Source organism: Nannobrachium achirus (assembly GCF_963921795.1).
Source record: "Nannobrachium achirus genome assembly, chromosome: 14".
Taxonomy (NCBI): Eukaryota; Metazoa; Chordata; class Actinopteri; order Myctophiformes; family Myctophidae; genus Nannobrachium; species Nannobrachium achirus.
Window position 1 is genome coordinate 30258341 of NC_137821.1, and position 15639 is coordinate 30273979.

Genomic DNA, 15639 nt, shown 5'->3' on the forward strand with positions numbered 1-15639 from the left:
CTATCGAGCGCTGATCATTTCCGATTACCGTTGTCATCTGCTGTAGCGGTCATGTGCTTAAAGTCGCTATTATGTGCCAGAGAACCCCATACATTGTGTTTTTTTCTCAAGATTGTTTGTTTAGATTTAGATTTTTGTCTATTTTCAAAAGTCTGGTGTATGTAGGTTTCTGACTTTGATGCTATATTAACTTATTTAACTGGGGACCCCCAGAAACTTTAAGAACCACTGCCCCATAACACTAAAGCATGACAGTGTTGCCTTCAGCTGAAGCGACTCTCCTCTAGCTCACTGTTTCCCAAACAGTTGGTCGGGACCTATTTGTGGGTTTTTATGGTTCATGACTCTTACTACAGAAAAAACATATAATAATTTTTGAATAGATTTTTAAAACAAACAAACAAACAAACAAACAAACAAACACATCTTGAAGAAATTCCATAAATTAAAAAATATATATGATTAAGATGTAGTGAATGTAGATCAGCTATTTTTACTAATTTGGGTCCCGGGCAAACATCTAATTTCTCTTTTGGGTTTGGAGCTAAAACGTATGGGGACCCACTGCTTACTGACACAGTGAAGTACTTGCCCATTCTGAAAGTGGGAGAAATCCACTTTGTTCCGGTGTTCGCCTGCTTCTCAGAACATTTCATTCCAGGAAGTGATCTGGACTCCAGTAATCAGCATCCACTTCTTCTGTTCCACTTCCATTGTTGATAAATCCATACAGTGTCGGTACTAGCCTTCCCAGGGACCTAACCCCTTAAACCTTATACTTTAGTTGACTGGAGTCCCCCAGGGCTCTATACAATGCCCTTTCCTTTTTCTCTTTCTTTTTTTTAAAAGATTTTGATGAATGTTCACCCCAGAATAGGGACACTAGTGTACAAGTGGTTCTTAAAACAATATAACATGATCGACAGCAAGACATTACACTCTTTAGTTTTAGAGAGTGGTCATAAGATTAGTTTATACATCAACTACGTAGGGAGGTCTGACAAGGGTTTTACCACATATGGCGCAAGATGTCTAGAACAGCATTCGCGCGTGTGTGTGTGTGTGTGTGTGTGTGTGTGTGTGTGTGTGTGTGTGTGTGTGTGTGTGTGTGTGTGTGTGTGTGTGTGTGTGTGTGTGTGTGTGTGTGTGTGTGTGTGTGTGTGTGTGTGTGTGTGTGTGTGTGTGTGTGTGTGTGTGTGTGTGTGTGTCCTTGTCGTCCATCATTGTCCACGGATTACGTCTGTCCACAGCTAATCTCGCAAACCACTTCACTGATCAGCTCTAAATCTCTTGTGCACGCTGCCAGCAGATCATGGAAGTCAATCACTGAATTTTTGACAGATTGAGAATTCATTATCTCAGATCTTCCATTCTGCTGATCCACTGTTCCGTATTGATCCGTGGTTCGGTGGATGTAAGATTTTGAATTCACAAAATGTGAAAAATATCAACAACAAATAATGTAATATATTGATGGATTGGCTTGTGGCTTCCATGGCATACTGGCCGCGTGCACGATAAATGTGGCGCCTGCAGTGCTTTGTAATATTAACCGCAGAAACAACAGCCACAGACAGACAGACGGAGATGGGCACAAGAATTTGGGGGAAATACTGTACATAACGTTGGACATATGGACAAAAGCTCTTCTTGACAGCTTTCCCCTTAAGGACCACACCATAAAAACTGTAGGTTGATGAGAGCTTTAGGTTCCTTTATGGGGTTCTAAATTGACACTTACAAGTCTGTAACTTTGACAGTGTACGAGTGGAACCGGTCCATTTGGTTCCATTCGTACGCTGTCAAAGTTATGAGGAGACCTTCAAATGTCAAAGTTTGAGAACCACTGATCTAGAGCACTTGTTCCCAAACACTGGGTTGAGACCCATTTGTGAATCGTGGATACATTTTTATGGGTCCCTTTATCCCTAAATGTTGTTTTTAATTGTTATCATTTCAAAACCTTTTCAGAAAACATTCGCAAAAGGGCAAAATCTTCTCATGAATTAAAAACAAATTAAATATTTTTTTTCCAGTATTCTCATGAAGAAATCAAAGAAAAACCGAAGGAATTCCATGAAACAAATAGAAATAAGAATAAATAAATAAGAAAATGGACGATCTCTACAAGCTCACAACGCGTCGCTTCGCGCCACACTCTGAGCTTGTAGATCTGCTGTTTTCACTAGTTTGGGTCTTGGGTAAACGTCTAATTTCTCTTTTGGGTCTCAAGTTAAAACGTTTGGGAACCACCAGTCTAGAGCAGGGGTCTTAAACGTTTTCAGGCTAAGGACCCTTTAGCTGAGAGAGAGATGAAGAAGGGACCCCCAGATTCCAAATAGTTTCATCGTTTGACAGCACAATCATCGGTGTATGTTGGATTCATGTCAATTTGTGTTATCAGATATGTAACCACTTGAACCGTCAATACTTAAAGGACCACTTCACCTCTGGGACAACCAGATCTTATTTTATTGTTGTTTGGGACACGATCAACACAATCCTGAGTTATCTTTTGTGTTCAATCTGCGTTTTTAGATATTTTAGTATTTCAGCATGCAACAACTGGTCATATGATGCAAAATGCATCATATGGAATTGGTCCTTTAATAAACTCTGTACTTATGTCTGCTCTTTTTCCCCTCTATACCAAACCTCTTTGCCGAAAATAGCCGATCTACAAGCTCACAATGCCTCGCGCTGCGAGGCGTTGGGACCTTGTAGAGCTTGTAGATCTGTGAGCTTGTAGATCTGCTATTTTTGGCTAATGTTCTCAGAATATGGATGTTAGGGTTCAAGTGGTTAATATAAAAAAGAAGAAAAAAAGTTTCTATCACACAAAGATTTGAAGAACCCCCTGTAGTAACTCTGAGGACCCCCTAGTGGTCCTGGACCCCCTGTTGAAGACCCTTTATCTAGAGCATGGGTTTTCAAAGTGGGTGACGGGGCACCCTGGGGTGCCGTGACGGCAGTCCAGGGGTGCCGCGAGATCATTTGATAATATTTGGAAGTTATTTGGACACTTGAAAAAATATTTAGCATCATTTTAAACTTAACTAAAAAGTTATTTTCAGTCAGTTCTAACCAAAATGGCTATTATCTCAACGCTTTCCTCGCAACATAATCACTAAAATATCGTCACTGTCGGGCAGAAACCTCGTATCACCAAGTTTCAAATGTTTACGTGTTACTTTTGGTAAAGCAAAGCCCTGCTTCATCATACAAGACTGTCACACAAAACTAGTGAAAACAGCCGATCTACAAGCACACAACTTGTGTGCTTGTAGATCGGCTGTTTTCACTAGTTTAGTACATTTTATAGATGATAAATACAAAACGAACGGTTTTGGACATCCAAGGTTTCCACCCGACAACGACGATATGCTATAAATATAAGGTGCTGGGAGTGAAAATTATAATGTAGCGGATTAAAAAAATATATTCATGGGGTGCCCTGAGACAAAAAGGTTTGGGAACCCCTGATCTAGAGGACATATTAACACAATGAACCAGCCACAGTGCTCACACTCACTGTCCTACCACAGGGAGGACATGTGATGGATGGCTCAGACAAACTTCAAGTGTCGTTTCGCCCCTGACCTCTCTGTGTGTGTGTGTGTGTGTGTGTGTGTGTCTCTCTCTCTCTCTCTCTCTCTCTCTCTCTCTCTCTCTCTCTCTCTCTCTCTCTCTCTCCTGTAGACATTAAGTCCAAATCTTGCTCCTTAAAAGGCCACCCACCAACCAGGAGTCTTTCGGCAACGGTAAGTGAAGACGGCCTCTCTCTTCTCGTACTCTACTCACAGAATGCCCAAATAAGCAGTTTTGTGCTTTTTCCATTGCTATGCTGCTTCTGTTAACCACTCAAACCTTATACTGTATACTTCGTTGAGTGCCCCTAGGCGTCTGTCCTTGGTCCCTCCTTTTTCCCTCTACACCAAATCTCTGCTGAAATCTGCAAGCTCACTACTAGGGATGGGAAATAATATGGACAAAATCAAATATCACACAACGTTTTTTTATCTAATACCTCGATATCAATATTGTGATGATGATATCGTATTGTGATGAAAATATCCAGAGAGATCCAAAGATTATCAAGGATAGCCAAAATAGCTGATCTTCTGCAAGCTTCCAATGCGTTGCAATGCAACACATTGTGGACCTGCCATTTCAGTTATTCTTCAAAGGTAGATCTGTGAGGTTTTGACACATTTTGAAACTATGAAATAAGTCTTAAGTGATTAAAACCAGAAAAAGACACCACTTTTAACAAATCTCGATATTACGATTGGAACAATATCTACTCTCATAGCACAATGTTGATATAATATAAATATTATGCCCCTGCTATTTTTGCAGAATGTTTTCCTATTGTGACATGCCCAGAATAGGGACACTAGTGGTTAAATGTTATGTCGCTCACTATGGTAGAAAAGAAACTTCGTCCAGTGAAAATTTGGTGTGTCCTGTTATTGGCATTCTTTGCTCTAACACTGGCTGTAACTGTCTCACTCTTGGGGTGTTAGCCAACACGCTGTAATGCTCTGCTTGTTATAAGACAAATTGTGGTCCACATGCTGCCAGTAATAAGGTCAGTGAGGTCACTGAGTTACCAAGGCGACAGATGGAGTGAGAACATCTTCATAGGACGGTCTCTGTAAATCCGGAACCTGCTCAGCGGGGGGCTTGGCAGCATGCGCATGGCCTCATCACAGTGCTACTGTCACCTGCCGATACTCCCTCCCATCCCCCTAATGGAGTGCATTGTCATTGCGTCTGCAGGGAGATGAGAGGTCGTCAGGAAAGGACTTTTCTCTCCGAGCAAGCGGACCAGACACAACGTTTCCAGGGGAAAAGAGAAAGCAGAAAAAGATTAATATAGATGAAGCCGAAGGTAAAAAATAAAAAACCCACCCCCACACTTTCTTCATCCTCTCTTTTTTTTCATAAAGCTGTGGTGATTCCTCTCAGCTTTGCTTAGCCTCAGGACTAAGACACGGTGTCTCTTGAAGAGGGTTGTTTTCCCTGTGAAGTGTGATGCTGCTAAAGCTGCATGCCAAATTCTACTAATCCTCCTGTTCCATCCAGTCACCTGTCGTGGGGGGAAGCGTCTGTAGTAACCATGTCTTGTCTATTTCCCTTCCCCCTCCAAGAATTCTTTGAGCTGCTGAGCCGGGCGCAGAGCAGCCGGGCCAACGACCAGCGCGGGTTGCTGTGCAAAGAAGACCTGGTGCTCCCCGACTTCCTGCGTCTGGCCCCTCCCACCTCCTCCATCTCCGCCTCCGCTGACCTGGCGTGCTCCACCCCTGACCCCCTGAAACGGGGCCAGGGCGCGGGCCGGGAAAACGGCACCCACTCTCGCGCTCCCCTGAGCTCCAGCCTGCGCTCAGAGAGCCTGGACTCCTCCCTGGGCTCCGCCGCCGGTGCCCGGCGGGCCCTCCTGCCCCCTCCCCCGCGCCACCCGTCCTTTGGCGCCCACCTCTCCCCCATCCCCCGCCCCACAGAGACACGAGCGGCCCTCCGAACTGTGGAGGAGGACGTTCACACCGACCTAACCCTGGTGGGGGAGGGTGACATCACCAGTCCCAACAGCACCCTGCTTCCCCTCACTCCAGCCCCCCTGACGGCCCTCGAGAGCAGCCTGCCAGAGGCCAATTTTACCCCCCCACCGCCCTGCTCCCAGTCTAAAGATGCGAGTGGAGAGGGAGAGTCAAGCTCAGGTATTTCTACAATGTGACATACAGTACTGTGCGCGCGTGCGTGTGTGTGAGACTGTTTGTACTCATGTACAGATGTGTGAGATGTATGGATGTTTGAGAGAAAGAAACTTTTGCCGTGACCTTGCCCTCAATGATACAGTAGCTTCTAATACTACACTGACTTCATGCACTTTAATTGCAAACTGAAACCGAGTCTCCCAATGTCCACCAATCAATGACACTCCTTTTGAATAGTGTTTAGCATACATAGCCAAGCATGTGATTGGTCGATTTCAATTGAATCGAGACTAACTGTAAATTGTGTTTATACTGAAATGCTTACAGATTTCTTTTTGACCGAGTTTTCATTCCACACACCACTTTTTGTTTTCTATATGATGGTCTATTCCAGTTGGGAATAAACTGGTCCAGATAGGAGTGACATTGTTTTATATTTTTGAGTGAATGATAATTGCCATTTATCGGCAGATCTGTTGTTAACGATATATGCATAATGCATTATGCAGTTGCCATTTCACAATAGTGTTGTCGGTGGATGTTAGGTTTTTGTAGCCTGCTACAGAATGAAATTAGTCACTTTCCAAATTTAGCAAGCATTTTCACAGAGTTCATTATGAGTTAATTATGTATAATATAATAGTTATTATTACACAGCACAGCAGAGCACCATACTGGGACCCATGAAATTGTCATTTGGGGAAGCAACATTTGTGATTGTTCTCAAACCCTCTTCACAAATCAACTCTTTGTCTTTACTCTTCTCCATCCCACCTTTTTTTAATCCAATACAATTCAACAATGTCTGCTGCAACTGCAAAAAGTAATGTTTTCTCCGCTAGTAATTAAAAGGTGTCATCTCCCACTGTGGCTGGCATGCCGAACAGTGGCAGAGGAAATGACACTGGGGAAGTGCTCCTCGGAAGCGGCGACATTGTTGACCTGTCCCATCATTCTTGTATCTCAGTGATTCACTCCCTCTCTAGATGCCTGTTGTAGATAATCATTGCCAATAAATGCTGTACCTGTGTTTCCTTAGATGTAATAAATGTCAACATTGGAAACCACGCTTGTCTGTCTTTTTACACGTTGTGATTTCAAACCCCCACCCTGCTCCTCCGCCTCTGCTGCATGCGACTCTTACCTAATCACTCGGTTCTCTCTCCCTCTGCACTCTTTGCTCATCAACTGCCAGCTTTTGTGTTGGGGGTCGTTCGGGATTGTGGTATTGTGTGTGCTTCATTTCATGGTGCCACTTTTCGTTCTGTGTGTGTGTGTGTTTGGTTTTCCACACTGTTTGTGTCCAGTGTGTTTGTATACAGCCCTGCTAGCTATGTGCATGTGCAATGCATGGACCTGCTTGGTGAATAGTTTTTATTGTGCACGTTTACTGTGTATGTATCCTTCACTGTCGCTCTCTGTCGAGTGTAGCTCTTCTTCACAAGTCATTGTGGCATTGTTTAGCATTGTATCTGGTCTGTCTTGTGTTAGAGGGGTGTGTGTGTGTGTGTGTGTGTGCGTGTGCGTGTGTGTGTGTGTGTGTGCGTGCATGTCTGTGCACGTGCGTTCGTTCGTGTGTGTGGTCTGTGTCTGTGTATTCATTGCATTCTGCAGCACAAGATCTTTATCATGCACAGCAGAAGGATCTTATTTTCCATTTTCCATTTGTCAGTTTTCAGTCCTCCACTGTGTGTATATTCATGAGTTTCAAATGTACTCCTACACTTGCCATGGTGGGGACCAACACTTTGTCTGATTGGCATAGAACTAATGTTCTACCCCCAATCAGACAAATTGAAACACCTGTGTTGGTCCCCAACATGGCAGATGTAGGACTACATTTGAAACTCATGAATTCTTTAGCAATCCAAGTGGAAAACCATCATTTTATAGTGGTGTGTTATGCTGCTACACAATTTCAGTGTTTTCAGGCAGATTGCATGAAATAATTCACAAATGTCCACATTGCATAACCAATGTGTCTGATTTTGGTATGCTGCATCTTGTTGCAAGTTTTGTCACAGAAATTAGCACTTTTGGGCTAAACACTTTAATCTTCTGGTGTAAATACCCAATTAAAATTTATAACAACATACTTTGAACCTCCACTTGAAAGGATGCCCCGTTGAGCTTCGCTCTTCTTTGAACACTACAAAGAGAGTAGAGACATAAATAAAGCAGAATCAAGCAATGAGACTATGGCTGGGCAATCAATGTTATATCATGATATGTCATAAGTGTAACCACAGTACAGAGAATATCCGATCTACAAGTAGATTGACCATTTTCACATTGAGAGACACTCAGTGGATTATCCCACAAATCTGGTTCGGTAATTGTGCAGACAGGTACCCTACAACACTACAAAACTCTCCGCTTAGGCTGGGGGGAAATACATCCGAATTGGACCTTTTTTTTTTTTTTTTAAGATTTGTTTTTGGGCTTTTTATGCCTTTATTCGATAGGACAGTAGACTGACAGGAAATGGGGAGAGAGATGGGGAATGACATGCAGCAAAAGTCGTCCGGATCGGGAATCGATCCGGCGACGCCAGCAGGCATCATAGCTTAGTATATGGTACGCGCCTTGACCACCAGGCCAGCGGGCGCCCCAAATTGGACCTTTTAACTTGGATGGCTTGGTCAATAGACAGACAACATGCATGGTGATGAGATTGATTGTAAATGGAACTTATTTTCCCCAGTGTTCAATAATCAAAGACTTTTAATCGAGGATCGCCCCATTCGCTTTCCAAGGTGGAGGGCTAAGGGGATTCGTACATTAGGGGACTTATTTGATAGAAATGGTTTACGACCTTTTCGAGATTTGTGTGACATCTTCAATCTGCCTGGAAATACCCTTTTTTTCTACTTCCAACTGAGAACGTCCATGAGGACCTATGGGGTCCCATGGCAAGCTCCCCTTAGATTGCACCCCTTCCATGAGTTTATCTGTGATGGTAACAGAACAAGAGGTTTGGTTTCCACCCTCTATGGTTTTTTATTAGACTGTAGTTATGGGCCCCTATCTGTTGATACTGTTTGGAGGAATGATGTACCAAATTTGGACCCTGACTTTTGTTGGGACACAGTATGGTCTAACATTAGGCTATCTTCTAGAAATCCAGACCATCAACAAATTCATTTAAATTTTGTTCATCGGACTTATTTAACTCCCCGCAGACTATGTGCTATGAGGATTTTGAATAATCCCAACTGCACTCTCTGCGCCTCAAATAGTATTGGTACCTTCCTTCACATGGTTTGGGAATGCCCAAATGTGTCGTCATTCTGGAATATGGTTGCCTCAAAACTTTCAACTATTTTTAGTATCAATATCATATCTTCTCCTTCTTTATTTTTATTAAATGACGTCTCACAGTTGCAACTAAACAATATACGCAAGCGCATCTTCTTTGCTGGTGTAACGGCGGCGAAGAAGATGGTAGCTACGCGGTGGAAACCTCCTCATACGTTAACGTTTCGCCAGTGGGCCTTAACCTTTCTAGATATAGTATATTTAGAGCAGTCGATAGCAAGGTTACACGGAGCAAAAGAAGAAAACATTAATATGTGGTCGGACATTGCAGATAAGCTTAAGGCTATGATTCAAGAAATCACTATATAGTGGTAACAGCCTAGCACAGGCATGCACTATTGTACATTCCGTGTTGGTCCGGGGAAAGGGGGTGGGTGGGTTTTCTTTTCCTTTTCTTGTTTTACTATTGTTTGTGTTGTTTGTCTGTTAATTGCATTTTTCTTTTGATTATGGAAAATAAAAATATTTGATAACAAAAAAAAACATGCATGGTGATGCATGTACACAAGACAAAATGTGAGAAGCACAATGTCACAGCAGCTTTTCTGCAGCATCTCTATCCTGGTTGCTAAGCGCATCCGCCTGATTATTTTCTTCTCTCTCCCGGCAACCATGGAAACCTTATCCACAATTTGACTGAGCTACAGATGGAGACTGTTGCCGTTGTTGTTTTTAATTTCGTTTGTTTCACTCTTTTGTTCTCCATTTGCTCCAAAATAGACAGAGCGCCCTATGATTTGGCCTTGACTGGTTGCATCATCTGCAGGTGATGCAACCCATGAACAGAACACATGAACAGACATCACAGACAGATAGATAGACCTTTATTGATCCAGAAAGAAGTTCTGTTGTCATAGCAGCAACCACAGGAACGATAAAACAAAGATGCAGGTATGGGAAGGGAACAAGTATAAAATAAATACTAGTAACAAAAAGGTAACTATATATATTTATTGTCTCCACCAGCCGAAGGCTGAGGGAGAGTATGTTTTCCCCTCCGTCCGTGTGTCCGTCCGTCCGTGCGTCCGTCCGTCCGTGCGTGCGTGCGTGCGTCCGTGCGTCCTCGCAGTTTGTGAGCGCCAAATCTCAGTCGCCGTTGGCCCGGTCGCTGCCAAAGTGAGCACACACATTCCCTGGATGCCAATCTAGAACCTCTGCCCTAAATTTTTCAAATGGGCCTTTTCTAGCGCCAACTAGTGGCCGATGTTTGCTAAACACATTTCTGTGCACTACTCTTACAGATTTTGTCCAAAAATCCTACAAATCGGTAGGCAATATCTCGACAGTCATGTGATCGACACGGATCTGTCCGATTTTGCATATTCCATCCTGATTGGCTAAGATTGGCTTCCAAAGTTTGTGGGATTGAGCCGTTTTGAACAAAATGCCTCAAATCACAAACGCAAAGTGCAATTATCATGAAATCGCGCACACACGTTCCCACTAGGCCGAGGAAGAAATGCCACTTAATTTTTTTTAAATCAGCCTCATGGTGGCGCTATAACAGGCCGATTTGTGGTTTTACCTATAACTCCACCGATCAGTTTCAAACTTTGTAAGCGCACTCCCTAGAGGCTAAGGATAAACCTTTGCCCTGCATTTTTCACATCAGCCTTTTATAGCGCCACCTTTGGGCCGACATATGTAAAACACATTTTTGGATATTACTCCTTGAGATTTTATGCAAAAATCACGCAAATCGGTACACAGTATCTCTATAGTCATGTGATCAAGTCCGATCAGTCTGATATTTCATATTCCATCCTGATTGGCTAATATTAGCTTCCAAAGTTTGCAGGATTGCTCCGCTTTTGAACAAAATGCCTCAAATCATCAACGCAGCTTGCGATTACCGTGAAATTTGCCACACATATTCCCACTAGGTCAAGGAACAAATGCTACCTTTTTAACATTGGCCTGTTATAGCGCCACCATTAGGTAGACTTTAGCAAAACACATTTTTGGAACACAATGCTTCAAATCATGCATGCAGCGTCCGATTGCCATGAAAGATCTAAGGTGAGGAACATATGCCACCCTTTTTACATTGGCCTATTATACAGTAACACCACCAGGACGCACGGCCTGGTGGAGACCTGTGCTCGGAAGAGCACTGCTTCTAGTTGTATAGTTTTTTTGTTTGTTTTTTTGTTTTGTTTTTTGTTCCAGAAATCCACAAATGGCAGTAAACTGCTCCATACCCATTGAAATGCAGTGGCAGAATCCACCCTCATTGGTAGAATAAAAGTGCGGTGTGACCGTACAATATAAGTATAATGTACAGATTTTCACTAAAATGTATCAATATGTGTACACAGGCATGTCAATTACAATTAGTTATAGGCATGTTATGTAGTTAGATATAAATAAGCATAAATATAGACATTATAGGTTAAAGGCTACAATCTAAGTAGTATGTGCGCATATAGAAATATATGTAGAGAGATCAACAGTAATGTATCAACATGTAGTTGTCCTGTGTTCAATTCTCATGAAAAGATCCGATTTTGGAGAGTGACATGACCAATTAGCTATTCAGTTCATACAGGCAGTTATTAATAGCCTGGCAAGCCAGCCCTGATACGTGCTCAGTCACTCATTCCTTCCCCAGTATCAGGTCTGGACTTCGGCCTATAGGCACCGAGTAGGAGAAATCAGAAAACGATCGGGGCCAATCAGTGACTGCGTTTCAACTGCTGTCCGCACAACAAGTGAAAAGCTTCCCCTGATTGGTCCATGTGTAGATGGTGACGTAGATGCATACTGTGGTATTTTCAAAACAACAATGGCTGCCCTTGATGCAACAAGTGTATCAGTTAATGCTGAAACGATAAAACAAGCAATAAGTGAAGTTATTTCAGAGTTGTAATCAATTACAACAATTAAAAAGGAACAGGAGTATGCGCTAGCAGAGTTCAATGGCCGAAAAGACGTGTTTGTTTGCTGTTCTTCCAACTGGCTGCACTGTGGGGACAGATGTTTTGCTACGCTGATTGGTTAGAGGAGTCTGTCTGTCAAAACAAGTACTCCCGCCCACTTTTCAAGCTGCCTATTGCTCAAAGTCCAGACTCGTATTGTGGGAACGAACGAGTGAATGCACAGTTATTATGGCACTGTGGACCACTAGTGTCCTTTAGGGCTTTGGTTCTCAAAGTGGGGACTGTGGGAACCCCAGGGGTCCAGGAGATCCCCAGATAAATGATATTATTATTCAGGAGCCAAATGGACTCTTATGGGTAACTCAGAGAGTGTACAAATGGAACCAAATGGTCCATTTGGTTCCATTTGTACACTCTGTGTTCAATTTACTTTGATTTTACAATATCAATTTGGGTCCCAGAGATAGAAATGCCATTAAATGGGCTCCGTAGCCTATAATGCATGTCAAACTGGGGGTCCTTGGTGTTTGAGATTCTCTGCTATAGCTGTAAAAATCAATTCTTATGGGGGGTCCCTGGCATATCTTTTCAAATGGGGGTCCGCGGGCTAATAAGTACCTTGGTTCCAGTTAAAGTTTTGTTTAACATCTGCATTATTTAATTTACAAGAAGTCTACACAATTAGAGAATGTGGAAGAATTGTTATTTTGGTCAACATTTGCCTGTTATCTCTCCTTTGGTACCACATCAATACAAGGTGGAATTGTAGACAAAATCCTATCCAACGATAAAAGAATATTTATACTACGTTTAGGGTAGGGCTGTCACAATTATTACATAATCGTCTAATCGTGATTATTTGACATTATCACAATTATTTTGTCATAATCGTCATAATCGTGAATGTTGAAAAATGTCCAAAATAGTGGAAATAGCAGATCTACAAGCTCACAACGCGTCGCATCGCGACGCGTTGTGAGCTTGTAGATCGGCTATTTCCACTATCAAGGTTATTTTTTAAGTAGTAAGTTGTCAAATATGTCAGTAATTTCTTGTATGTTTAGGTTATGTGTCATATCTACCATGTACAACTTCAAAGCCTAAAAGCCAGACAGAAATGTAATTATCAACGACAAAAACACAATTAAATCATTAATCGCCAATTATTTGAGTGACATGAATCGTCATGTAAAATGTCATATCGTGACAGCCCTAGTTTAGGGAGAGGCTAAATCTGATCAAATGGTGGTCCGTGGCTAAATTGCTGAATAAATAATGGACCTTGATGTGAAAAGGGTTGAAAACCACTGCTCTAGTATATTTACAAGGCTCACATTCTTACTTGTCACAATGTTGCCCTCTGCTGGTAAAACCAGTCAATTCAAAAGATATTACAGAATATTCTGAATTCAACTCAGTATTTTGTTATTGTTCATAAAAATCGGACAAATTGTACAAACCTTTTCATATAGCTATGGTGAATAGGAATGCTGACAGTGCCTACTGCTAAGGACTTAAACCATAAACAAGAGTATATTAAGCTCAAATTGGAAGGCGTCATGACACTTAAAGTACAATTACAGGTACTGTTTAATTCAACCTCACAATAACAGGTTTGTTCATCAACTATACCAATTATTTCAATTCATGATATAATTTCACAATTGATATTGGTGAATAATGCTGAAGCATCGCAGTGCCAACTGCCAAGGAATAGGCCTGATATTAATGAATTAATGGCTTGATGTTAACAGGAAGAGTTGGCACCAAGGAAGAGAGGGCACCTCAATGTTAAAATGGCTATTTGTTTCCCCTCAAAAATAAGTTAATGTAAAGTCAGTGATTAAAACATGCTTTAAATTAGCCATTTAAGGCCCAATTGCTACAAAACATATACAGTATATACAGGGCTAGATTAATCCAGAGCATAAACAATATGTTTAGGATACATTTAAGTATTTAAGTAAATCAGGTACTATTAGATATAATCACAATTATTATTATTATTTTATTTTTTGAGCGGTGGTCACAACGCTCCTATACGTGGCCGTGTGTGTGGGTCTGTCTGTCTGTCTGTCTGTTTGTCTGTTTGTCTGTCTGTCTGTCTGTCTGTCTCCGGGTATGTAGCCTGCAGTAACCTTTTCTGACCACACAGGGGCGCTGTTGTTCAGGATAGGCCAGGCATAGGCCAGGCACACTCACACACAAACACACACAGGGGGCACACACACACACACACACACACACACACACAGGGGGCACACACACACACACACACACACACACACACACACACACACACCACCGCTCAGTTCACACGAGTGTGATTTTTTATTACATTTTCGAGGTGCCCCATACCTTGTGTGTATGGGTTTACTTGGCACTCTTAAAGACGTCCACTAGGGGGTGATATGACACAGCCTAAATCAACATTATTAGACTATCCTGGCCATAAACGAAATATGAATATGTATGTACTGTGTGTGTGTGTGTGTGTGTGTGTGTGTGTGTGTGTGTGTGTGTGTGTGTGTGTGTGTGTGTGTGTGTGTGTGTGTGTGTATATGTGTGTGTGTGTGTATATATATATATATATATATATATATATATATATATATATATATATATATATATATATATATATATATATCCAAAGTTAAGTTCATGGTCATAGTAAAGGCAATATGGGAAAGAATCAGGACATCTGCGCTGTGTGTGGGCTGGAAAAAAACGCACGGCTTGGTCAGGATCCACCTGAGGGTGCAGTGGCTCATTTGAAGTGGTCCCTTCAGGCCCTGTTTACTAGTCTCCTCAACTTCTTGACAGCTGAAGTCTGAAGGTGGGCTGACCCTGAGCCAGCCTTATCCATCTGGCAGTCAGGCAGGTCCTTGAAGTTGACATAGATAGTTGGCAACCACTCTATTCCAGATTGGCTCTGGGGAGCATTATTGGTCTTAGCTCTGAGCTTCCATGGCCATGTTAAACAGGAGTGTCAGGATACAATTTTTACACCACTGTGTAAAGGTAGTGGCAGGTAGCTAACTAAAATTAAGCTATTCATTTTGAATAGCTTAACTTCAGCATTTGGTATAGTTAGCCTATAACAATTTCTAAACTAGTAAGACCCTAAGGGCGAGGTTGCGCTGAGACTGAGACCACATGAGACTGACACAATATGTCCATATATGGGCATTCCCAGATATGGGCTTAATATTGATGACACCAGGGATTTCCATATATGGGCATAAAAGCAGCAAGGATGGACATTAAATGTAATTGTTCAAGATATCTAGCCTTACAACCCAAATAACTTAGGTTAAACAGGTTCACTTTAGCTGGCATAAAAGTTATCGGACCTAGAACAATAGTGTGTTGCCTATAGCAACCACACTAATAAAGCTTTTTACATGGTCCTTGTTTCCCCCAAAATTAGGCACACCTAATGTGGAGTGGATGGTGATAACTATTTACGGTCATCATTTTGTCTCTGTATGAGGTCAGCTGTGTGGGGACTCATGCCTAACATATGCTCCTTCGAAAAAAGCGTGACAGATCTACAAGCTCACACAACGCCTGGCATCCTCGTTGCGTTGTGAGCTTGTAGACATAGTGTAGAGACCATCTATTTTCGGTGTACGACAAAGTTTAACTCAGGCTTCAGCATCTGTTTACAGCAGTCCTCAACAGCTGTGAATCACCGTCAGCAGAGTCCAGGGGGCTGTGTGCAG

The 15639-nt window shown here is 42.2% G+C and overlaps 1 protein-coding gene across 1 annotated transcript in view; it reads left to right on the forward strand.

The window, feature by feature from the left end:
• rgs12a (regulator of G protein signaling 12a) overlaps nucleotides 1–15639 on the forward strand; it is a gene marked incomplete at both ends in the record, with an annotated part of 53750 nt that overhangs the window by 36555 nt on the left and 1556 nt on the right. Inside the window, 3 exon segments of the mRNA XM_080741203.1 lie at nucleotides 3700–3761; nucleotides 4783–4894; nucleotides 5154–5720. Of these exon segments, the coding sequence (XP_080597329.1) occupies nucleotides 3700–3761; nucleotides 4783–4894; nucleotides 5154–5720 (741 nt within the window).